The 24,269-nt window shown below is 39.5% G+C and overlaps 1 protein-coding gene across 1 annotated transcript in view; it reads left to right on the forward strand.

Annotated features, from left to right (window-relative positions):
* The first annotated feature begins 1,161 nt into the window (after nt 1-1,161).
* The window catches only part of DYM (dymeclin), a 309,395-nt gene continuing 286,287 nt past the window's right edge, over nt 1,162-24,269 (forward strand). Inside the window, exon 1 of the mRNA XM_054694056.1 lies at nt 1,162-1,371. Within this exon, the coding sequence (XP_054550031.1) occupies nt 1,232-1,371 (140 nt within the window). The 5' untranslated portion in view covers nt 1,162-1,231. The remainder of the gene's footprint in view (nt 1,372-24,269) is intronic.

Here is a 24,269-nt window from a genome sequence, read left to right on the forward strand (position 1 = left end):
GAAACTAAAAAGTTTCTTTACAGCAGTACATGATGGAGAGAATCCCGATGTTACCACAATTAAAAAATAAAGTAATTCATAAAAAATTGATTAGTAGTTAAAAAAAAAAGGTGTTTGCTGTTGGCTTTCTGCCCAGCGTCTCTGAGAGTTGTAACACTGGTGCCTGCCTCTGATGTGTCCGGCACTACCCCCTGGTGCTCTTGCCTTTGGCGCTGTCTGGTCCAGTGTCCATTGCTGCCTTGCCTGGCCTTGGATTGCTGTTGCGAACTTCTGTGGTGCCACCTCTGCAGAGACTTTTGCAGAGACCTTTGACTTTCTAGAACTTGGCATCTATCTGATCTCTGCTTCAAACTGCTGCGTGACCATTGCTGCTCCCTCTGGCCCTGCCTCTCTTTCCTCTCCCCCAACTTCTCTCCCCTTTGTAAATAAACCATGTTGTTGTTGAACCCTGAGTCTGAGTCATGTCCTCACTTGTAGTTGTAAGTGCATGGATGAGAACCTGCCAACTGTGGTAATTTTCCTCACTACCTTTACATGGTTTTAATGCCTGTTATACTGTAAATGGGATAGAAATTTGAGTATGAACATTTTTACTGTAAAAAAACAACAAAAAAACCTCAGGGTTTTGGAGAAGAGGCATGTCACCAAATACTGTATGCACCCCAACAAAATGAGATGCAAAATGTGATTCCTCTGGAACTGGGAGCTCTTTCGCTTTAAGCAGATAGCTCATTTTAGTCCTCATTTTGCCCTGAAGTGTAGCTGGCACATGGCAATTACTTGAACTACTTACTGTCTCCCCTTCTCAGCATATTGGTGACACCCTTTTTCGGTTTTTCTTTACCATTGCTTTTGTTGTAAACTAGTTTCATTTTTAAACTATTTGTTAATAAGTTACCATTGCTATGAATTTGCCTTAAGGTATTTTCTTGGGTCCTTTCTGAAATTTACAGTAACAGTATAGGTTTGGTCTTTTATGTTTGTGTTGACCATGACAGATTTTAGTTCCATTTTTCCCTTTGTAGCTTTGTTTCCGATGTCTAATCTATTTAAAGATAAAGAGAGATGTGATTTACTTTAGGAGGTTTACAGGTTTTTATATTTAGGTCAGGGGTAGGAAAAGTATAATGATTATTTTGAACTTTGAATAAATTTGACATTTCTTTTTATTCCTTATAGGTTGTATTGTGGAAATGAAGGTTTAATAACAAATTATTTACCAAATTAGAAGATGGGATCAAATAACAGCAGGCTTGGTGATCTTCCTAAAAATGAGTATTTACAGAAGTTATCAGGCACAGAATCTGTCTCTGAGAATGACCCCTTCTGGAATCAGCTTCTCTCATTTTCTTTCCCTGCACCAACCAGCAGGTAAGAAATTACTTGGAGACTGAAAATTCTTACAGAGTACCACATAAACTTGTATGGTGTGCTGACTTAAAATAATTTTATTTACATTTTTTTATAATCTGTATCTTTTATATCATTGTATAGTCCCCATAAAATTCCCACCACCAGTTCACCCGTGAACCTTTACCATAGTCCCCTGTGCTCTTCTCTCACCTGTTTTGATCCCTTTTCCTCCCGCTCCCTTGCAGAATGTCTCTTATTTATGGTTGCTTGCTCACTTATTGTTTTATTATTACTATTATTATTAAAAACAATTTAAAATATTTTGTTCCACCCACCCTCTTTATCTGACATACATGTACCAGCAGAAAAGCCACAAGGCTATAAAATGTACTTCGAATGGCCTTCAGAAGTTTAACTGAGTCCTTAAATCATATGCAGTGTTGTAAACCACTGTTACCTCATTTAAGAAAACAAAAAGGAGTTTAACTTATTGTAACTTAGGTGATAGAATGAATTAGTTATATATTGTGTGATGTGTGGCTACTTATTGCTGCTTCAGGGATCCTTGGAAAAGTAAAGGTGTCCGCAGATTGTTGGAAGAGATCAAACTGGAGCTGAGCTTTAGCATCCACAGATTTCCCCTTAATCCTTGCAAAGGATTAAGTACCACTGGTTATATTTTAGTAATAAGACTTAGAGGAAAAAGGGCAAAGTGTGTCATTTATTTCCCGTAATAATTTTTCCTTTTATGTAGACTGCAGTACAATTTGTGCGCTTTTGAAGGACATTGAAGTGGACTAAACATAACAGAGTTATATCCCATGTTTATTTTTTTTAAATTTTATTTTCTTTAAAGATTTATTTATTTATGCATACAAGAGCTAGGGTACAGGCCAGAGGTGCAGGGGGTGAGAGGATTCACCAGAGACAGTGGGAACAGAACAGGCAGATTGACCGAAGTGTACCACTGAGGGAAGCAGTGAGTGAGTCAGGAGAGGTCTGCCTTGCCATGTGGGTTGCTGCCTGGCCGACCGGGGATCGAACTCATGCTACAGAGGCTGTGGACCGCTTCGTAGTGCAGTGCTTAATCCCTTGCATCACCAGGATGGCCCACATCCCATGTTTAAAGATTACAAGATTTTTGTGGAATGTCATTTCTTCCCAAATTGACCTGTAGATTGAAGACCCTAAGCTGATTCTGAGTAAGAGGAAGGGGCTCTGGGGATGGGGGAAGACGGGCCCAGGTAGATGAGTAACATGAGGAAAGCCCAGGGATGAGGAAGAGCGTGTCAAGTATGTGAAGCTGAAGGGAAATGGAGAGGCGAGGACGTTTGGAGATTTGAGGAATCTTGTAAAAAAATAGTGAGGAATTTCACCTTTCAGCTAGTGTCAGTGGAAAACAATTGAAGATTTTCTTTCCTTCTTTTTTTTAATTTATGCATATACAAGAATGAGGTTACAGGCCAGAGGTGTGGGGGGGTGAGAGGATTCACCAGAGACAGAGTGGGGAACAGAATAGGCAGACTGACTGAAATACACTGCTGAGAGGAGCAGCGGGCGAGTCAGGAGAGGTCTGCCTTGCCATGTGGGTTGCTCCCTGGCCAGGAATTGAACTCGTGCTGCAGTGGCTGCTGTTAGCTTCATAGATTGTGTTTTTTTTTTTTTTTTTTTTTTTTTTTTAATCTTAAATTTTATTTTTATATTCCCCCATACAATTGCAAACGCCCCATTCTGACCCCAATCCTTCCCCTCCCGCCCCCCACCCCCCAAAATGTGTCTCTGGTTCATAGTTTTTTGTTGATTTTGATTTTCACTTTCTTATATTCATTTTCCTGGTCCCTTATTTAAGTTTTCTAGATTCCTGCTATGAGTGAGACCATCCGGTATTTTTCTTTTTCTTTTTGGCTTATTTCGCTGAGCATGATCCCTTCCAGCGCCATCCATGTTGCTGCAAATTGCATGTGTTTATCTTTTTTGAATGCTGAGTAATATTCCATGGTATATATGTACCACATCTTCTTGATCCAGTCATCTACTTTTGGGCATTTGGGTTGTTTCCAAAGCTTAGCTATTGTAAACAGTGCTGCTATAAACATAGGGGTGCAGGTGCTCTTTGGAATTGATGTTTCTGTGTCCTTTGGGTAAATACCTAGGAGTGGAATTGCTGGATCATATGGAAGCTCTATGTTTAGTAGGTCCAGAAATCTCCACACAGCTCTCCATAGTGGTTGGACCAGTTTGCACTCCCACCAACAGTGCAGAAGAGTTCCTTTTTCTCCACATCCTCGCCAACATTTGTTGTTGCTAGTTTTTTTAATATGTGCCATTCTCACTGGTGTGAGATGGTATCTCATGGTAGTTTTGATTTGCATTTCCCTGATTGCAAGTGATGTTGAACATTTTTTCATATGCCTGTTGGCCATTTGCATTTCCTCTTCAGAGAAGTTTCTTTTTAGCTCTTCTGCCCATTTTTTGACTGGATTATTTTCTTTGTTGTTGCTGAGTCTCATCAGCTCTTTGCAGATTTTTGTGATCAGTCCTTTATCATTAGTGTTGGGTGCAAAAATGTTCTCCCAGTTGGTGGGGTTTCTCTTTGTTTTTGTTATTGTCTCTTTTGCTGTGCAGAAGCTCTTTAATTTGATGTAGTCCCAGCTGTTTATCTTTGCCTTCACTATCACTGCTTTGGGTGATGTGTCTGTAAAGATGTCTTTGATGTGCAAATCCCGTAGTGTTTCGCCTATATTTCCTTCTATGTATTTTATGGTTTCAGGTCTTATGTCTAGTTCTTTAATCCATTTTGAGTTGATTTTTGTGTATGGTGTGAGGTAGTGGTCAAGCTTCATTCTTTTGCATGTAGCGACCCAGTTTTCCCAGCACCATTTATTGAACAAACTTTCTTTGCTCCAATGCATAGTCTTTGCTCCTTTGTCAAAGATTAGTTGACCATAAATCTGTGGGTTTATTTCTGGATTTTCTATTTGATTCCATTGGTCTGTATGTCTGTTCTTGTTCCAATACCATGCAGTTTTGATGATTATGGCTTTGTAGTATAGTTTGAAGTCTGGGAGTGTGATGCCTCCATTTCCTTCTTTTTTTTTCAGTAGAGCTTTGGCTATTCGGGGTTTTTGGTGATTCCATATGAATTTCATCAATAATTGTTCTATTTCTTTGAAGAATGCCATTGAGATTTTGATTGGAATAGCATTGAATCTGTATATCGCTTTTGGTAGGATGGCCATTTTAATAATGTTTATTCTTCCAATCCATGAGCAGGGGATGTCTTTCCATTTCTTTGTGTCTTCTTCTATTTCTTTTAACAGTGTTTTATAGTTTTCTTTGTATAGGTCCTTTACCTCTTTTGTTAGATTTATTCCCAAATATTTGATTTTTTTTGTTTCATAATAAAAGGGGTGGTTTTTTTGATTTCTTCTTCTTCAGATTTATTGTTTGTGTATAGGAAGGCTACTGACTTTTGCGTGTTGATTTTGTATCCTGCCACTTTACTGAACTGATGATGAGTTGAATTAGTTTTTCTGTGGAGATTTTGGGGTTCTCTATGTATATTATCATATCATCTGCAAATAGTGATAGTTTGACTTCTTCTTTTCCTATTTGGATTCCTTGGATGTCTTTCTCTTGTCTTATTGCTCTGGCTAGGACTTCCAGTATTATATTGAAAAGCAGTGGTGAGAGTGGACATCCTTGTCTTGTTCCAGATCTTAAAGGAATTGCTTTCAGCTTTTCACCATTGAGAATGATACTGGCTGTTGGCTTGTCATAGATGGCCTTTATGATGTTGAGGTATGTTCCTTGTATCCCAAGAATTTCAAGGGCTTTTATCATGAATGGGTGTTGCACTTTGTCGAAAGCTTTCTCAGCATCTATTGATATTATCATATGGTTTTTATATTTCTTTTTGTTGATGTGTTGGATAACGTTGATTGATTTTCGGATGTTAAACCATCCTTGTGCCCCTGGAATGAATCCAACTTGGTCGTGGTGAATTATCTTATGGATACATTGTTGGATTCTGATAGCTAAAATTTTATTGAGGATTTTTGCATCAGTGTTCATTAGGGAGATTGGCCTATAGTTTTCCTTTTTTGTGTTGTCCTTATTCGGTTTTGGTATTAGTGTAATATTGGCTTCATAGAACGTGTTTGGTATTGTCCCTTCCTTCTCAATTTTTTGGAAGAGTTTGTGAAGGATAGGCACTAATTCGTCTCTGAATGTTTGGTAGAATTCATTTGTAAATCCATCAGGTCCTGGGCTTTTGTTTTTGGGGAGGTTTTTGATTACCATTTCAATTTCGCTGCTTGTAATTGGTCTGTTTAGGTGTTCTATTTCTTCTTTATCTAGCTTTGGGTGATTGTAGAGTTGTAGGAATTTGTCCATCTCCTCTAGATTGTTGAACTTGTTTCCATATAACTGTTCATAGTAGTTACTGATTATTCTTTTGATTTCTGCTGTGTCCGTTGTGATTTCTCCTCTTTCATTTATGATCCTGTGTATTTGTGCTTTCTCCCTTTTTTCCTTTGTGAGCCTGGCTAGGGGTTTGTCTATTTTATTGATTTTTTCAAAGAACCAGCTCTTGGTTTCATTGATCTTTTGGATTGTTTTTTTAGTTTCAATTTCATTTATTTCTGCTTTGGTTTTTATTATTTCTTTTCTTCTACTGGATTTGGGGTGTTTTTGTTGTTCTTTTTCTAGATCTTTGAGCTTCGAGATTAGGTTGTTTCTTTGAGTTCTTTCTTGTTTTTGATGTGAGCTTCTATTGCTATATATTTTCCTCTTATTACTGCTTTTGCTGCATCCCATACATTTAGGATATTGGTGTCCTCCTTGTCATTCAATTCAAAGAATTTTTTAATTTCTTCTTTGATCTCCTCATTAGTCCAGTGGTCTTCCAGTAGTGTGGCTTTTAATCTCCATGAGGTAGGATAGTTCCTTGCCTTCTTTTTATGATTTATTTCTAGTTTGATGCCTTCGTGGTCAGAAAAGATGGTTGGTATGATTTCAATCTTGGTGTATCTGTTGATGTTTGTCTTGTGCCCCAGTATGTGATCGATCCTGGAGAATGATCCGTGTGCGCTTGAGAAAAATGTGTACTCCGTTTTTTTTTGGGTTTAGTGTTCTATAGACGTCTGTTAAGCCCAAATGCTCTAGGTCCTTATTTAGAGCTTTAGTTTCTTTACTTATTTTTTGTCTTGTTGATCTATCCATTGTTGATAGTGGTGTGTTGAAGTCTCCCACTACGTATGTGTTTTCTCTGATGTCTGTTTTCAGAGAGGACAACAGTTGTCTGATATATTTTGGTGCTCTTTCGTTTGGTGAGTATATGTTAATGAGTGTTATTTCTTCTTGAAGTATTGTCCCCTTAATCATAATGTAGTGACCATTGGGGTCTCTTTTTATTTTTTTGAGTTTGAAGTCTGTTTTATCTGATATAAGTATAGCTGTTCCTGCTTTCTTTTTTGGCCCATTTGCTTGTAGGATTGTTTTCCATCCTTTGACTTTGAGCCTATTTTTATCTTTTGTAGCTAAATGTGTTTCCTGGAGACAGCAAAAGGTTGGGTTTTGTTTCTTAATCCAGGCTGCAACTCTGTGTCTTTTTATTGAAGAGTTTAGTCCATTTACATTTAGAGTTAATATTGATATGTTAGCATCTGTATTTGCCATTATGTTTGTCTTTCCTTTGATTTTATTTATTCTTTTAATAACTTTTTTTTTTTTTGGTCTTCTTTCGTTGTTATTCGTCCCTCTGAGGTTCTGGCTTTAGGATTCCTTGTAGTATTTTTGGAGTGGGGTTTATTCGTAATGAAATTCCGGAGTTTCTCTTTGTCTGGGAAGGTCCACATTCTTTCTTCATGGAGGAAAGAGAGCTTTGCGGGATAGAGTATTCTTGGTTGGCATCTGTTTTCTTGGAGTCTGTTGACTATGTCCCTCCACTCTCTCCTTGCCCGTAGTGTTTCTTCAGAGAAGTCTGATGTCAGCCTGATTGGTTTTCCTTTGAATGTTATCTGTTTCTTCCCTCTTGTCAGCTTCATTATTTTTTCCTTGTCCTGGATTCTTGGGAGCTTTACTATTATGTGTCTTGCTGTGTTTTTCCTTTCGTTGTGGAAGTTTGGTGTTCTTCTTGCTTCTTGTATATCAATTTTCAGCTCCTTCTTCGCATTTGGGAAGTTCTCTTCAGTTATCTCCTGGAATATTTTCTCTGTTCCTACATCTCTCTCCTCTCCTTCTGGAATTCCTATAACTCTTATATTTCCTTTCCTCATGGAGTCAGATAGTTCTCGAAGTCTTTCTTCATTCTTTTTCCTTCGTACTTCTCTTTCCTTTTCTGTTTTGGTTCTTTTTATTTCTGTGTCTTCAAGAGAACTTATTCGTTCTTCCATTTCATCTATTCTGCTTTCCTTGCTTTTCCCGGAGTTCTTTAGTTCCTCCATTAATTCTTTGATCTCCTGCATTTCTTTTACTTCCCTCTTTAGGGACTCAATTTCATTCTTCTGACCATTGTTTTCCCTCTTTAGGGACTCAATTTCCTTCTTCTGATCTATCACTTTTTTAATCATGGCAATTTTAAATTCTCTTTCTGGAAGGCTCAGAAGTTCTTCCAAGTTGCTGTCGTTGCAATCTGGGGAGTGGTTTTTTTTGTGGTGTGCTTCTTTCCTGAGGAGTTGTTAGGTTGCGTGTGGTTCTTCTACTCCCTACTGTCTGTTTTCTAATTTGTCGTATGCGTTGGGACACTGTGATGCTCGGACTGACTGGCATCTTGGGTGAACTTCTCCGCTCCCCTCTGGCTCTTCCAGGAGCCATCTCTGCCTTCTGGGGGAGCTTTCTGCTGGTTTTAGGCAGTTTTTACTGAAGAAATGTCCCTGTTCTCAAATGGTGAAGCGGGATGCAGTCCCTGCGCCTCCGGTTTCAGGCACACTCTTCTGCGCCCCCGGTCTGCCCCGGACGTGGGTGCCTGCTCCCTCTGTGGGCTCAGACTGCTGGTCGGAAGGGGCCTGGCGTGGAATAACTTCCCGGCTGGCCACTGCAGAAGCCTTCTGCCCTTTCAAGCAGTCTTAAGAAATTTCCTGTTCTATGGGTGTTAGTGACTTTTTTTTTCCTGGTCACTAGGTGGCGCCAGAGATCTCTCCTATTGTCCTTGGGGGGCTGTTTTTCGTCCCCCCCACCCCGTGGGACAGGGAACAGAGCAGGAATGGTAGGGTACACCTCAACAGCTTTGGGGTGCTGTGTCTGCCTTGTGCCCCACCGTCGTGGAGAACCCACGCCCCGAATTTTCGTGCCCCGGGTCTCAGCTCAAAGCCCTCAGTTCCAGGACGCGGGCTGTAGCCCAGTTCAGTGGCGCGGGAAGGGCGCCTTTTGCACCCGCTCCCGTGCCCGGGTGCCTGGTTCCTGCTCACTCAGGGAGGGACCTTCACCTCAGTGAGGACCTCCGCGCGTCTCCCCGCAAGCCTAGGTCGTCTCCCCGCAAGCCTAGGTCGCAGGCGCGGGTACCTGGGCAGCCGTGATTCCGGTCTGCACTTGCTTTTCAAGCTCCCCGAGCGCGCCGCGTTTCCGCGCCAGCTTACCGGCAGCCCGGGCTGTGTGCGCGTCTCCCGGGGTCTTTGTTCTTCACTAATGGCGCCCGGAGCCGTTCGCTCGCAGCGGCGAATCCTGCAGGGTTCGCCTCAGCTCCCGTTCATGGGGTGTGGTGGCTGCAATAGTTCCTTTCCACTCACGGTCCCGCTTGCTGCGTAGTTTGTTCTTGTTGGTTGTTTTGGTTTGTTGTTTTTCTCCCTCTCTGCCGGTCGGAGAGTGCCGCCTCTGTGGGTGGGGGAGGGGAGCAGGGTTCTGCGCTTCCCTCCCTTCTAGTCCTTTTTTATGGCCACTTTCTTCTTCGGGTAGTTTGCTGGAGTCACCCGTTTATCTTCCGTGTCCCAGTTCTCACTGGGACCTGCCGCTTTTCCTCCCTATTAACTTTTTTTAATGGGAGATCTTACTCGCAGCGTCTCCTCGCCGCCATGTTGCTCCGCCCCCGCCTCCATAGATTGTGTCTTAATCCCTTGTGCCACCAAGGAGGCCCACCAATTGAAGATTTTTGACAGAAAGGACATTTATTATTGGACTTTTCATTTTATTTGATACTCTAATTGTATCACAGTGTGGTAGTTGTTTTGTCCATCAGCAGAAATTATTCCTTCTCTATTACACAGCATTTTTTTTTAAAGAAAATAATCCAATTATAGTATTCTGCTGTGTGGGATAGTCAGGAGTATAGGATTCTGGAAGGTATTTTGGAGGGGTTGGTATGGGAACAGAGTCCTAATGGAGGTAGATGATTTAGAAATGGTGCAAGCAGGAGTGAGAGAATTCAGACTCATTTGGAGAGAGCATGGACAAAGGCATTGAGAAGGGCACGCAGTTGTGTGTGTATGTGCCAGTGGGAGCTGAGCCTCCCTAAAGGGTAATACTGATCGCGGGGATCTGGTCTGTGGGCTGGAGCCCTCTGGCACTGGTGAATGGTGGGAATAGATGCAGGAGCCATGGTGTCTGAATGAAATTTAAAAAAATATAATTTATTTTTGCCTAAAAAGATAAGATATTCTTGTGCTTCAATATTCAAAGGATGCAAAGGTTACAAAAGTGGAAAGTCTACCTCAGTGCCCCATATGTCTGGTTTTCTTCCTTAGAGGCAACCGACAATCAGTTTTCTTAAATAGTCTTCAAGGGATGTTTCATGTTGTCTTAGTCTTGGCTGTTAAAACAAAATGTCGCCATTGGCTAGCTCAAAAACGGCAGGAATTTATTGCTCACAATTCTGGAGACTGAAAATTTGATGCCATGGCACCGGCATGCTTGTATGAGGGCCGTCTTCCATCTTTCTCTGTCCTCATGTGGTGGAAGGGGTGAGCCAGCTCTTAAAAAGGTAGTAAGTTTTTCTAAATTCCTGCTATGAGTGAAACCATCTGGTATTTTTCTTTTTCTTTCTGGCTTATTTCGCTGAGCATGATCCCTTCCAGCTGCATCCTTGTTGCTGCAAATTGCATGAGTTTATTTTTTTGATTGCTGAGTAATATTCCATTATGTATATGTACCACATCTTATTGATGCAGTCATCTATTTTTGGGCATTTGGGTTGTTTCCATAGCTTACCTATTGCAGGAATTTAGAAAATCTAAATAAGGGACCAGGAAAAAGACTAATTATAATAAAGTAAAAATCAAAGTCAATAAGCAACTATAAACCAGAGACACACTATGGGGGGAGGGGAGAGAAGGGAGTAGGATCAAAACAAGGTGGGGTGGGAATTGTGTGGGGACTATACCAAGATGAAAATACATTGTGCAAAAATGAAAAATGATGTAAAAAATATATAAAATTAAAAAAATTTAAAAAAAGGTACTAAGCTCCTTCATGAGCCACCCTCATGATTTAATCACCTCCAGAGGCCTAAGGAACTAGTACCATCTTTGGGGGTTAGGATTTAAACATACAGATTTTGGAGGGACACATTCAGATCATAGCACAAGCAAATACAAACAAATATGCACACACATCTCCCTCATTTTAGAGAAGTAATAACATATTATTCACACCAATACACTTTGTATTTTTTTTTCCACTGATTATATCTCAGCAAACCTTATATATATTAACTTGCTCGTTCTTTTTGATGGGGGCATGGCATATCACTGATTATACCAAGATTAATATAGCCATTTATGTTTACCTTTTGGATTGCTTCCAGTGTTTGGCTATTATAAATAATGTGGTAATGACTAACCTTATCCATATAGGTGGAAGGGATTCTTGTCCTGTGAATAAAATAAGATCAAGTGACTTCTGTTAATCCTTCCAGTTTGTGTTATAGGGCATGAGAAATAAGTGAAATAGGTTGGGAATGGATTTGAGGGAGATTGAAAGTGCATCTCAACCTATTTCATGGGAAACTTGTAAGATTGTTTAGGTTTAGTGACATGGAGGCTCTGAATGGTGTGGAGGTTATGACCACAGAGGGCTAAATGGGCAAATCAAAATCTCTCCAAGCGTTGCTCATTTTTGGCATGCCTATTAGAAAGCGGAGGATTAAAATCGTTGTCATCAAGAATCTCCTCTCTGGGTTCTTGAGTGAATTTGATAAAAGCTTTGTTTTCGGGAGATTACTTTTTAAAAAATTTTTTTTTATTTATGCATGCAAGAACTGGGGTACAGGCCAGAGGTGCGGGGGGTGAGAGGATTCACCAGAGACAGAGTGGGGAACAGAACAGGCAAATTGACAGAAATACACTGCTGACGGGAGCAGCGGGCGAGACAGGAGAGGTCTGCGCCATGTGGGTTGCTCCCTGGCTGGGGATCTAGCTTGTGCTGCAGTGGCCACCAACACCTTCACAGTGCTGTGCCTTAACCCCTTGCGCCACCAGGGAGGCCTCTCTGGAGATTACTTTTTTTTTTTTTAATAGAGGCATGTTTTATTTATTTGTTTGTTTGTTTGTTTGTTTATACATGCACTGGGTATAGTCAGAAGTGCGGGAGGGTGAGAGAATTCACCAGAGCCAGAGCGGGGAGCAGAGCAGGCAGAAGGGCCGAACTACACTGCTGAGGGGAGCAGCGGGCGGCAGGAGAGGTCTGTGCGCCATGTGGGACCCTCCTCTGGTGGCCGGGCAGCTGCCGGGGATCGAACCAGCGCCACAGAGACCGCGGGCAGCTTCGCAACCCAGCGCTCAACCTTTGTGCCACCGGGGAGGCCCTCGGGAGATTACTTTTTAAGTGGCGTGGCAGATACGAAAGAGCAGGAAAGGAGAGAAACGAGGTCAGGAAAAGCAGTTGTGAGGCAGTAACGTGATCATCATGTGATGAAGGGCTGAATTTCTATGGAATTAACAGAAAGTCCTATATCTTCTTAGAAGTGACATATTCAGTGAGCAGAACAGCTAAGATATTTTAAAAGTTCAGTTTTAAGTTGAGACTTGATTTGTGTTAATACTTAATGAGCTTAGAGCTCTAGATTTGGGAGCAGTGCTGAGCAATGTAATGAAAGCTTGTATACTTTTATTTTTTTTAAGATTTATTTATTTATGTGTACAAGAACTGGGATATAGGCCAGAGGTACAAGAGGTGAGAGGATTCACCAGAGACAGAGTGGGGAGTGAAACAGGCAGATCTATTGCAATACACTCCTGAGGGGAGCAGAGGATGAGACAGGAGAGGTGTGCTGTGCCATATGGGCAGCTCCCTGACCAGGGATCGAACATGTGCTGCAGAGGCTGCAGATAGCTTCATAGTACTCCCTTGCGCCACCAGGGAGACTCCAGCTTTTGTATACTTTTAAGGAAGGGAAAATGTTTTTCCCAAAAGGTGCAGTGATTTTAGGTGAAATGGGAAGAGTGTTGATAATGAAACATGGTAGGCGAGTGTAGATTTTGGATCCTAACTGGCGTCATCTTGCTTCTCAGCTCCATTCTTACTAGTTTTATGAATTTCGATAGGCTTCTTAATCTCTTTAAGCCTGTTGCTGCTTTTATGAAGTGGAAATAATACCTACTACGCAGGTTTGTGAGGAGGATGAGCTACTATAATGAATCAAAAACATTGCACTTTCCTCTTCTTTCATGGAGTAAAAACACATTAATTAAAAGAAAAACAAGTCTTGGTTTTGAGGGTTAGTTCAAGTTATTTGAGGGTTAATTCAAGTTATTTGAAGGATTAAAATTAGCAGCAGAAATTTAACCAGTTTTCTGATGTTTGCTTTATTCTGGCGATTGAAAATACTGACTCTTTTGATCTGATTGTTCAGCTGTCTTAAACATTAAGTGGATCCTGAGTATGGTAATATTTGTCTTTATGCAATGACAAACTTGTGCATTTAATATTTGTGTTTATACAATGTTTACTTTATAAAGGGTATTTTTTAGAAATCTTTACTGCATTGTAAAAATTGTATTATGTATACTGAGCACTAGATGGTGCTCAAATAAGGCAAGAAGATAGCTTTTGGCACAGTCCAAGTCATTTAAACTCATTTTTCTGAGTACCAATGTAACACATTTTTTTTTTAAATTACCTTAAATACCCAAAAGCACTAAGAAGACAAAAATAAAATTAATGTCAGGAGTAGCTACTGTTAGCCTTTTTGGTGTATATTCTTTCAGTTCTCTCAGAAATGTTTACATTTGTTCTATACACATTGTTTCTTAATTTCCCTCATGTCAGTGTTGTCCTGTGATATAATTTTAAGTGTTTGTAGAATATTCTGTCTTATGGATGTTCATCACTTATTTAATGTTGAACACTTTCATTGTTTTTTATTTTTCATAATTGTGTCTAAATCTGGCACACTGCCTTATAGCCAAGGCTTTGTGCATGTCCCTAGTTGTATAAATGAAGTTCATAGTAGTCAATTTGCTGGATTTTAAAAGTAGTTTTTTAAAAATTACACAGTAATCTTACATTGTTGAAAAGCTAGAAAATACAGAAACAAGTGGAAAATAGCCAATGTGTTCCTGTCACATAGTGATAACCATTATTTATATTTTGCTATATTTCTGTACTTTTTAAGTTACATATACCTGTCAATAGACATGTGTATTTTTTTTAAAGATTTATTTATTTATGCATACAAGAGCTGGGGTACGGACCAGAGATGCGGGGGGTGAGAGGATTCACCAGAGACAGAGTGGGGAACAGAACAGGCGGACTGAGTGAAATACATTGCTGAGGAGAGCAGTGGGCTAGACAGGAGAGGTCGGTCTGCTGCGCTGTGTGGGTTGCTTCCTGGCCGGGGATTGAACTCGTGCTGCAAAGGCTGCAGATTGCTTCATAGTGCGATATTTAACCCCTTGTGCCACCATGGAGGCCCAGACATGTGTATTTTTTTTAAAGATTTATTTATTTATGCATGTAAGAGCTGGAGTACAGGCCAGAGGTGTGGGGGGTGAGAGGATCCACCAGAGACAGAGTGGGGAACAGAACAGGCAGACTGACTGAAATACACTGCTGAGGGGAGCAGTGGGTGAGTCCCTAGAGGTCTGCTATGCCATGTGGGTTTCTCACTGGCTGGCCGGGAAATCGAACTTGTGCTGCAGAGGCTGCGGACAGCTTCATAGGTTGCGTTTTAACCCCTTGTGGCACCAGGGAGGCCCCTGATGTGTATTTTTATCAGTTTTTCTCCCCACAAATATGAGATTGTATGGTATTACCCTTATGTAACTTCAAAAAATATATGTGATATTTCCTTTTTATTATATATTTCCTTTTCAAATATTCCCTTTAAATATGATTTAAAAAATTTATTTACACCCCCACCAAACCTCAAGTACTCATTGAATGCCTCCCATTGCCAGGCACAGTTTTTCCAGACTGACGATCTTAAAATGAGCATGAGGGACAAGGTCTTTGCCCATGCAATCTGAGTTTCAGTGGAGGAGATGGGCAGTAAAAAAGCTTAAAAAAAAATGAAAAAAAAAAGTATAATATTATCGTTTCTGAAAATGTCAAGTGCAACAAAGAAAAATAAAACAGTGAGGTTGTGTGGAGTAACAGAATGACAGCGGTACATTCAGGAGATTTCTTTAGATAGAGTCTCTGGGGAACCAGCATTCAAGTGAAGACTTTCGCAAAATCAGGGAGTGAGACATGCACGTTCTGGGGAAAGAGTGTTCTAAGTAGAGGGGCCAACAAGTCTAACAGACCTGAAGCAGGAATCAGTTCTACATGTCAGTGGAATCGAAAAAGAGGTCAGTATGACAGGACTGCAAGCAAGGAAACAAAGCATAGAGGACTTTTGACTAGGTTGAAGATTGTTCACATTGTATTCTAGAGATGAATGAGGTTTTTTTTTTTAAAGATTTATTTATTGGACCTCCCCGGTGGTGCAGAGGTTGAGCGCTGGGTTGCGAAGCTACCCACAGCCTCTGCAGCGCCGGTTCGATCCCCGGATGCTCCCCGGCCACTAGAGGAGGGTCCCGCATGGCGCTCAGACCTCTCCTGCCGCCCGCTGCTCCCCTCAGCAGTGTACCTCGGTCATTTTGCCCGCTCTGCTCCCTGCTCTGGCTCTGGTGAATTCTCTCATCCTCCCGCGCTTCTGACTGTACCCAATGCTTGTATAAATAAATAAATAAATCTTAAAAAAAAAAAAAGATTTATTTATTTATGCATACAAGAGCTGGGGTACAGGCCAGAGATGCAGGGGGTGAGAGGACTCAACAGAGACAGAGTGGGGAACAGAACAGGCAGACTGACCAAAATACACTGCTGAGGGGAGCAGCGGACGAGACAGGAGAGGTCTGCTGCACCATGTGGGTTGCTCCCTGGCCGGCCAGGGATTGAACTCATGCTGCAGAGCCTGTGGATCGCTTCGTAGTGCGATGCTCAACCCCCTGCACCCCCAGGGAGGCCTGAGATGAATGAGTTTTTTTTTTTTTTAATTAATTTATTTATTTATACAAGCACTGGGTACAGTCAGAAGCGCGGGAAAGGGTGAGAGAATTCACCAGAGCAGAGTGGGGAGCAGAACAGGCAGAAGGACCGAAGTACACTGCTGAGGGGAGCAGCGGGTGGCAGGAGAGGTCTGCGCGCCATGTGGGACCCTCCTCCGATGGCCGGGGAGCAGCCGGGATTGAACTGGCGCTGCAGAGGCTGCGGGCAGCTTCGCAACCCAGCGCTCAACCGCTGAGCCACCAGGGAGGCCCAAAATGAATGAGTTTTAATGTCAGTTTTTAGAATGGAGTCAGTCTGCTATAAATTAGTAACTGTCCTATAGTATGGTAAGATTTTACTTACATGGTACAGTATACATAACATAAAATTTTCCATTGTAGCCATTTTTAAGAGTATTATTCACTGTCATTAAATACATTTATAATGTCCTACAACCATTACCAGTCTCAAAGAGAAACAATGTACCCATTACATAACTCCCTATTTCCCTTTCCACCAGCCCCTGCAACCATCATTCTATTTCCTGTCTATGAATTTGCCTATTCTAAGTACATGTACATGTACAAGTACCCATGTACACTTATATCATACAAAGTTTGATCTTTTGTGTCTGGCTTATTTCACTTAGAATAATGCTTTCAAGGTTCAACCATGTTGTGGCAGGTATCAGAATTTCCTTCTTTTTTAGGCTGCTATTCATTGTATGTATACACTGCATCACATAATATTTTTAAAACTTCAATGTATTGTACTTTCTTGTAAAATCTTTAAAATGGTCTCCATTTCTTTTTAGCATTGTTAAGTTCCAGTTACCACTCTGATTTTTCTTTCAGGCGTTGCTCTTGCATTATCAAATATATGTTTATTCAGTCTTCAATCTTGACTCAGGTAAACTTAGCAGTTGGTAACTTAGCAGTTGTTGGGCACTGATTGCGTGCGAGCTGCTGGACTCTGCCTTAGGTGCATTTCCTTGTTTAGTTCTGATAGCAGGTTTATGAGGTAGGTGCTATTATTTCTTCATCTGAGAAAATAGAGGCCTAGGGAGGATGTCTAGCACCTAGTGGGGACCAGATTTCAACAATGTTAGCATTGTAGCTCCAGAGATGAATTTTTTCAGCTATTATGCTATAAAATCTGTATTTGGAATCATAGACTAACCAAGCCATTAAATAATGGCAAAAGAGCTAAACATCAAACTAGATGATAAACTTTGAGAAAAGAATCAGCATATTATATATTCATGTTTTCAAACATTTTTAAAGCATTAGATCATAATCATAGGTACTATACTTTGAGAGCCATTATCTAAGTTAAATATAATAGTTACATTATTTACAGTTATGTACCCATAGCTGCTGGATAATCTGTCCAGAATTTTAACCTCACCTTAAGTGGAGTGTGTCTTCTATGTTTAAGGGAAGTTGTTGTAATGATCTGAGTCCCTTGATCTGTTTCCTTAGTTGAGAAACAGGAAACAAGAATTTTATTGAGTTAGGTCACAGGTTTTTAATAGACAAAAACAATTTAGTGATTGTAAAATTATTATTATTATTATTATTTTTGAATCTTTGATGCCTGTCTCTGCTTCTATATTTTTATTCTCTTTGGCACACTTTATGTAAATTTTAATAGAACTTTTCAGGTTGAAACAATCTGCTCTGCCATTGAGGTGGGCCCGGGACAGCTCCTAAAACTGTCGCCTAACTCTCTTCTGATTTCTTTCATCATTGATTTACTTGAACCATGATCAAAATAGTGTACTAGACTAGTTTACTTAAGGGAATAAATAATTTGAGACTTCTTGGCATCTTTATTTTCTCAAATTGAGGGGCCAAAAGAAGTTCAGTTTTTACATCTTAAGACTTTCATTTCCTGTTCTTTCATTTATTCCTTTCTATGCAAAATCACTTTGGAAGATGTTTGAGTTTGCCAAGGGGTGATCACTTCCTTAAACTAAAAGTTTAAATCAGGGAAAATAAAACTAGTATCATTTAAAATATCACACAGAGGGGGCATGTAAATTTTATTCCAAATGTACAGCTTCATTTCTTTTCTCACTGTCATTGAAATCCAAATTTTTAAATCTTTTTTTGTTACTTTCTTGAGTAAATGCATGCACCATTATCTTCCATGGTAGATGGTGAAATTTTGACATTTCTAATAGTTCTTTTTTTTTGGTCGTTGAGTGACAGCATATAGATTTGTCTATGAATCACATGAATAGAAAGACCTTTTTGGTTTGGCTTGGTGCATTAAAAACTGCTATGATAAATTTATATGTGCAGTTTTTATCCTTTGACTATTTCCTATGAATAGGCCCTTTTAAAACATTTACATTTCCACAGTTTAACCACTGAATGGGCTGATTCTAGTTAGTTTTGTGAATGATTTCTGTAATTCTCTCTTTGCTAAGGTAAGGGGAAAAAGTCTTCAGAATTGCTTCCATACTTTTCTGAATGGCTACTTGTTGATTTACTCAAGTCGTGTTTTAAATTGACAAACGTTATATAATCCGTCAGATTATGTTTTGGGCTAAAAGTGGCATAATTAATATAAAATGTCAAGTAGGAAATCATTTTAGGGCAGAATTTTCAATATAAGGGATTTAAGTATTTTTCAGTGTTTATTTTATGACTCTTAGAGTTACTTTGATTGTTCAGCAGATCCGTGTTCAGGAATCTATCTGTAATTCCCCCCAACAGCTTTCTGCCCATCTGCTTTTTATTAAAAGATTTGAACTAATGAACTATGAGTATATCACCTTTCATTGCTGAGATTCACATATGAGATTGATGTGCTTAAAGTAAAATAAAACTAGGCTAAATTTCAGAAACTGTGAAATAGGCAGTATATAATTTAACCATTTAACTTCTTGACCAAACTACAGGTTATGATATTATAGCAGCTGTAAAAGTCTTCTGTCATCTGGGCCTCCCTGGTGGCGCAAGGGGTTAAGCACCACACTACCAAGCAATCTGCAGCCTTTGCAGCATGAGTTCGATCCCCGGTTGGCCAAGGAGCAACCCACATGGCAAGGCAGACTTCTCCTGTCTCGCCAGCTGCTCCCCTCAGCAGTGTATTTCAGTCAGTCTCTCTGTTCTGTTCCCCACTCTGTCTCTGGTGGATCCTCTCCCCTGCCCCCCGCATCTCTGGCCTGTACCTCAGCTCTTGTATGCATAAATAAATAAATCTTAAAAAAAAAGGTCTTCTGTCAGCTTACCACTTTCCTCATTAGATTTAAACTTTCCTGTTTTCTTCCAGTTCTTTATCTCTCCTGATTTTACATGATTGTAATTGCAGGATAGATGTAATTTTTTAATGGTTAATAGTGGTTCTGTTTTAGATTGATGTGCATGAGTTTACTTTAATAAAACAATAGCTAAAATAATATTCATATTGAAAGAGCGTATAGCTAGAAGTTAGATCTATGTTTATTCTTGTATTGTGACCCTGGACAAATTAAGTTAGCTTCTCTCCCTGTTTCTATCACTTAGACATATGAAGTTACTTTTGCTTTCTCTGTTAACTTCTTGGGGGCTTTAAAAGAAATAAAAAAATCATCAAGGTGAGAGAACTTTGAATAGTATATAGGACTATATACAACAGTGAGTTACTTCTAACCGGCAAATTTATTTGCATAGCACCAATGAATATGCTAAAGTCTCTATAAACACATTCCTTTTGTGGCTGCTAAGCAATACTTTCCCCCAAAGCTCTTCTTCCCTTGTTGGAAGACTTTCTTTAACATATAACATAAAGTTAGTTTCAACTTTATTTTAGCCAGACAACCCCAAATTCTACATAAAGTTTTGCTAAATATATATGTAGTTGCAATTTTTAGTTTTTAGAAATAAATTGTTTTTCTCTGTAGTTAAAACTTCTTTAAAAATTAATTTTCTGTGGGAACCCAAACAGGTCTATATTTAAGAATATGCTAACAAGCCTTCATTTTTAGGTTGCAGTGTTCTACAACCAGTTGTAAATTCTTTTATAAGATTATGTATTATTCAACCTTTAAAAAAAAAAGTTTTAATAACCAAGGGCCAATACCATGCCTGGCAGTGTCTGGTGGTACCTCTTATGTTACTTAAAAATCCAAAGTGTAGACAGATGAGGAAGAAAGAGACAGATGGTTTGGCAAAAAAGAGTTGAAAAATGAAAAAAAAAAAAAAAAAAAAAAACATTGGATGGTGGAAGGACCACAAACAATTCCTTCTGGCACTGTTCATTGGCTCCATGATGTAGGTCACAGGTCACCAGATATCAGCTTAAGTGTGCTGCTTCCGTTAACTGCAGTGGTGAGTATTTTACTTGCCAGCTGTAACCTATGTGAGCGGTCACACCAGTTGACTAAAATATTGTAAATAACTCATATACTTTCATGTGTGACAATGGCCAGAAATAGGTGTTTAGTTTTTAGATGACCCATTTTAAATTTTTTTTTGGTTATGGAAACTTGAATTCTTGAACTGCAGGCTTTATATGAAATTAGCCTTTTTTTCCTTACCAACAAATGTTTGTTCTTGTTTATTTGTCCATTTTGGAAAACTGCTCTCCATCTAACAGTGCTGCTCTGTTGATGAATGAGGGATGCATGCTGTAACACTGAGCTCAGGTCTTTTTATTCTTTCATGAATGAACTAATAGCAGGGTCTCCCTGAGGATGTGGTGGAGAGCAGTTCTAACCATCAAAGCCAGGGTTGTTTCTCTTCTCCTGTCGCCTCATGAGTTGTGGCTGATGGCATTTGGAAGCCTTTTCTGACCATGTGGCTGATTGCTCTATTGTTATAATGAAAAATATTACCCACTTTTTTTTTTAAAACATAGTGTTTGCTAAATATTTTCTTCTTCTATCATAACTGAACACCTCTGTATCCTCATCACTGTACTGTTCTTCACATTAAGATCAGAATTGTCCGTCCTGTCAGAGGATTGCCGTGAGAGGATTGTATCTCCAAAGAAGTTTTACGCTCTTTGTACAGTTGTTCTTGGTGTGCCCCTCTTACATTATTTAATACAAAATTGATTGCCTGGTACAGTGAAAGAATTCAGGCAGTGGTGGATAGACTGTTTTAAATTTATAGTGGTAGGATCTTAATTTGCTAGGTAGATGTTGCATCCTTTGAGTTCCTCTCTGGGATATTATATTCTTATTCTTGCTGACTGTCAATACATGGTTGTCAGAGTGTAAGAATCACTAGATTTGGTCACAAAAGGTCTGAGTTTGTGAATCTAGGAATGTGTGAGTTTACAGGCTACAGTTAGGTACTTTTAGTAGGAATAGTAAGTAACTGGTTACATTTTCCTGGAATGTTGCAGTATTCAGTAGAACAGAAATGTTCATTGACTTAGCAATTTCATTCTAGAATTTGTGCTAAGGAGATAATGGAAGAGTTCAAAAATCTATATAGAAGGACATATGTACAGATGTCCCAGGCAGTGTTTATGGTAGATAATTGCTAAGATACATAACTTTCATCCCAACAAGACTGTCTCTTGCTTCCCCTTTATTGCCACATCTATTCTCTCCCCCTCCCCATCTCTAACTCCTGGCAACTGTGAGTCAGTTTTCCATCTCTGTAATTTTGTTATTTAAAAAAATTATATAAGTGATAATAATTCCTTATGTATGTTTTGAGATTTTTTTTTTCACTCAGCATAGTGTCCTTCATCTATTGAAGTTGTTGAGGGTATCAGTAGTTCCTTCCTTTTTATTGCTAGTAATGTTCTGTGTTGGGTATGCATTGTGCTTTAAATGAGGACCCATTGAAGGAATTTGGGATTGTTTCCAGTTTTTGGCTATAATGAATAAAGCTGCTCTGAACACGTGTGTGCAGGTTTTTGTGAGAACATCAGTTTTTATGTCTTTGAGATAAATGTTGAAGAGTGCAATGGCTGGGTTGTATTGTGAGTGCCTATTTATGTGACGCTGCCAAGCTGTTTTCCAAAGTGGTTGTATCATTTTACATTTCCCACAGAAACGTATGTTAGATTGTATGTAAAGATCAAGTTTCTCTGTGCCTTTGCCAGTATTTGATGATGCTACTTTAAAATTTTTAGCAGTTCTTGATAAGTGTGTATTACCTCATTGGTGAATCATTACCTCATGATTCATTTTTACAATAATACAATATGAAAAACATTCTTCTAAAAAAGAAAAATTACCCAAATTTGAGTTTTTCTAAGCCTCTTATTAAAAGTTACTCAATACCAAGAGGTTTTGCTGAGTGAATAAGGAATACTGATCCTTTGCTATTCATTGTTTTATTGCCATAAAACATTAATGTAAACAAAATCACAGCAGATCACCTATAGTTGTTTGACACAGCTGTTTTGATACTATTTCAAAATGTAAAACTACTTCCAAAAAATTACTGCATTATGTTTTATAACTTCCCTTTGCTCCACAGGGGAACACTGAAATTACTTGTAAGATATATTAAGGAATAAATATATGCAAATTTGACAGCTTAATACTTGTGGTTTTGTTTTATTGTTGTTGGGGGATTAGGGAACCCACATTTATGGAGTTATATGCTGGACACTTTTCATGTATTGCCTCACAACTACCCTGTGAGACGGTAACTTCCTTGCCTCCATCTTATAGATGAGGAAACTGAGACTCTCACATTGAGTGTCATGGCTAGGTCATACCAACAGCAATGAGGAGACTGGAATTTATGTGGCTTCAAAATCTGTACTGTCCTCATTGTGTTAGGGGTGTTACATTGTTTTAACTAACAGGTCATATAACTGGAAATCCATGATGGCTGTGAGTGAGTTTGTTAGTTGCTAGTAGTGGTTCAGTCCAGAGGCAGTACATTTGGTGTTTAAATTTTGAAAGTAGGATTTGACTGTGAATCTAGAGATAGTCCATATTCTTACTGTTGACATTTCTTCCTCGTGTTCTAACTTGATATGTTATCTTAGTGGAAATAAGCTAGAATTTTAAAGATTAAAATTGACTTGACTGCTTTAGTGAAGTTAGTGATTTATCCAAGTTTGCTGGCCAAATGCTTGGAAGCATTGGTCAATTACAGTGGCTGTTGTGAGTCATGGTTATGGATAGCTCTTATCGTGTGTACCACCTCCAGAGGTAGCACATCATCATTCATATTATCTTTTTATTTTTTTTTGCTACAGATCTCAAGATGGTTGTAGCCCTGTTCAGACATTTACCCAATATATCTGGGATCCCTTGCTGCTGCTATGAGAGTTCCCTTAGCATGTATTTTTGATTCTGTTCTTTATGGCTTCCCATTTTATATATGATAAAATCCAAATTTCTTAACATAACATTAAGGTTCTTTTTCTGTTTTACCTTGCCAGTCTTCTCTGCTGTCTACCCTCCCCAATTAATTATTTTTGTCCTGATGTATGTTGGTGCATTTAATGGAGGTTGCATAGATATCATTGATTATATGAGACATAAGTTAGAAAGAATTCAGCTGTATTGATATTCTTTTGGAAATTTTTCTTGGGAGCTCTCAAGAAGCAGGTGAAGGAGATGAGGTTGGGTTCTCTCTCTAGAGAAATTCTCTTCATGAAATCAAAGTAAGAAAGGGACCAAAATTAGCAGAGACCAGAAATGGGAGTTAGTAATGTTTAAGAACTTCCCGAAAGTTGTGAAAATTTTAATAGCCACTTCCTTGCTGAATTAATCTTTTGGGAAGACCAATGAAGGTTCTTAAAAATGTGGAAACCGAGCCTCCCTGGTGGTGCAGGTGGTTGAGTGCCGCACTGTGAAGCTGTCCGCAGCCTCTGCAGCACAGGTTCAATCCCGGCCGGCTGGTGAGAATCCCACATGGCGCGGCAGACCTCTCCTGTCTCGCCCACTGCTCCCCTCAGCAGTGTATTTTGTCAGTCTGCCTGTTCTGTTCTTCTCTGTCTCTGGTGAATCCTTTCACCCTCCCGTGCATCTGGCCTGTACCCCAGTTCTTGTATAAATAAATAATTCTTAAAAAAAAAAAGTGGAAACCCTAGACTGGTCTCAGATTTTCTTGTGTGTGTATGTGCGATTGTGGGGTATAACTGTCCAGTCCTGTGGGTATCATTGGAGTGTCACCAGCAAATCTGAGATTCCTGTGACTGTGAATATTGCTGCCGGAATGATGTAGTGGTCAGACCCCGAGAAGATAACTTCAGACAGAGCCACTCCTGGTCATTGGACCAGGATGGTGGTCTATTTAGAGTTTAGTTCATTTTTAAAGAAATTACTAGTTTTTAAATATTCATCCCTAATCTCCTGTTACTGACATTTCAAAAATTGACCCAAGGTTGTGGAGTTTATATATACAGTAAGCTTAAAGTACTCTGTGGTACCAGTTTATTTACTCTCTATCACTACAAGTATTTGATTGCTCTTTTTTGCCCCCCTTTTTTACAGGCTGCCAGTGCCCCAAATCTGCCTTCAGAAATAACACTCGGTTTCTAATTGTAATTGTCTTGGAAACACTGGCATATTTTGCTGTCCCATTTTACTTTTATTTACT

This window comes from Talpa occidentalis, unplaced genomic scaffold (genome assembly GCF_014898055.3).
Source record: "Talpa occidentalis isolate TD23 unplaced genomic scaffold, MPIMG_talOcc4v2.1 talOcc4.13, whole genome shotgun sequence".
Lineage (NCBI taxonomy): Eukaryota > Metazoa > Chordata > Mammalia > Eulipotyphla > Talpidae > Talpa > Talpa occidentalis.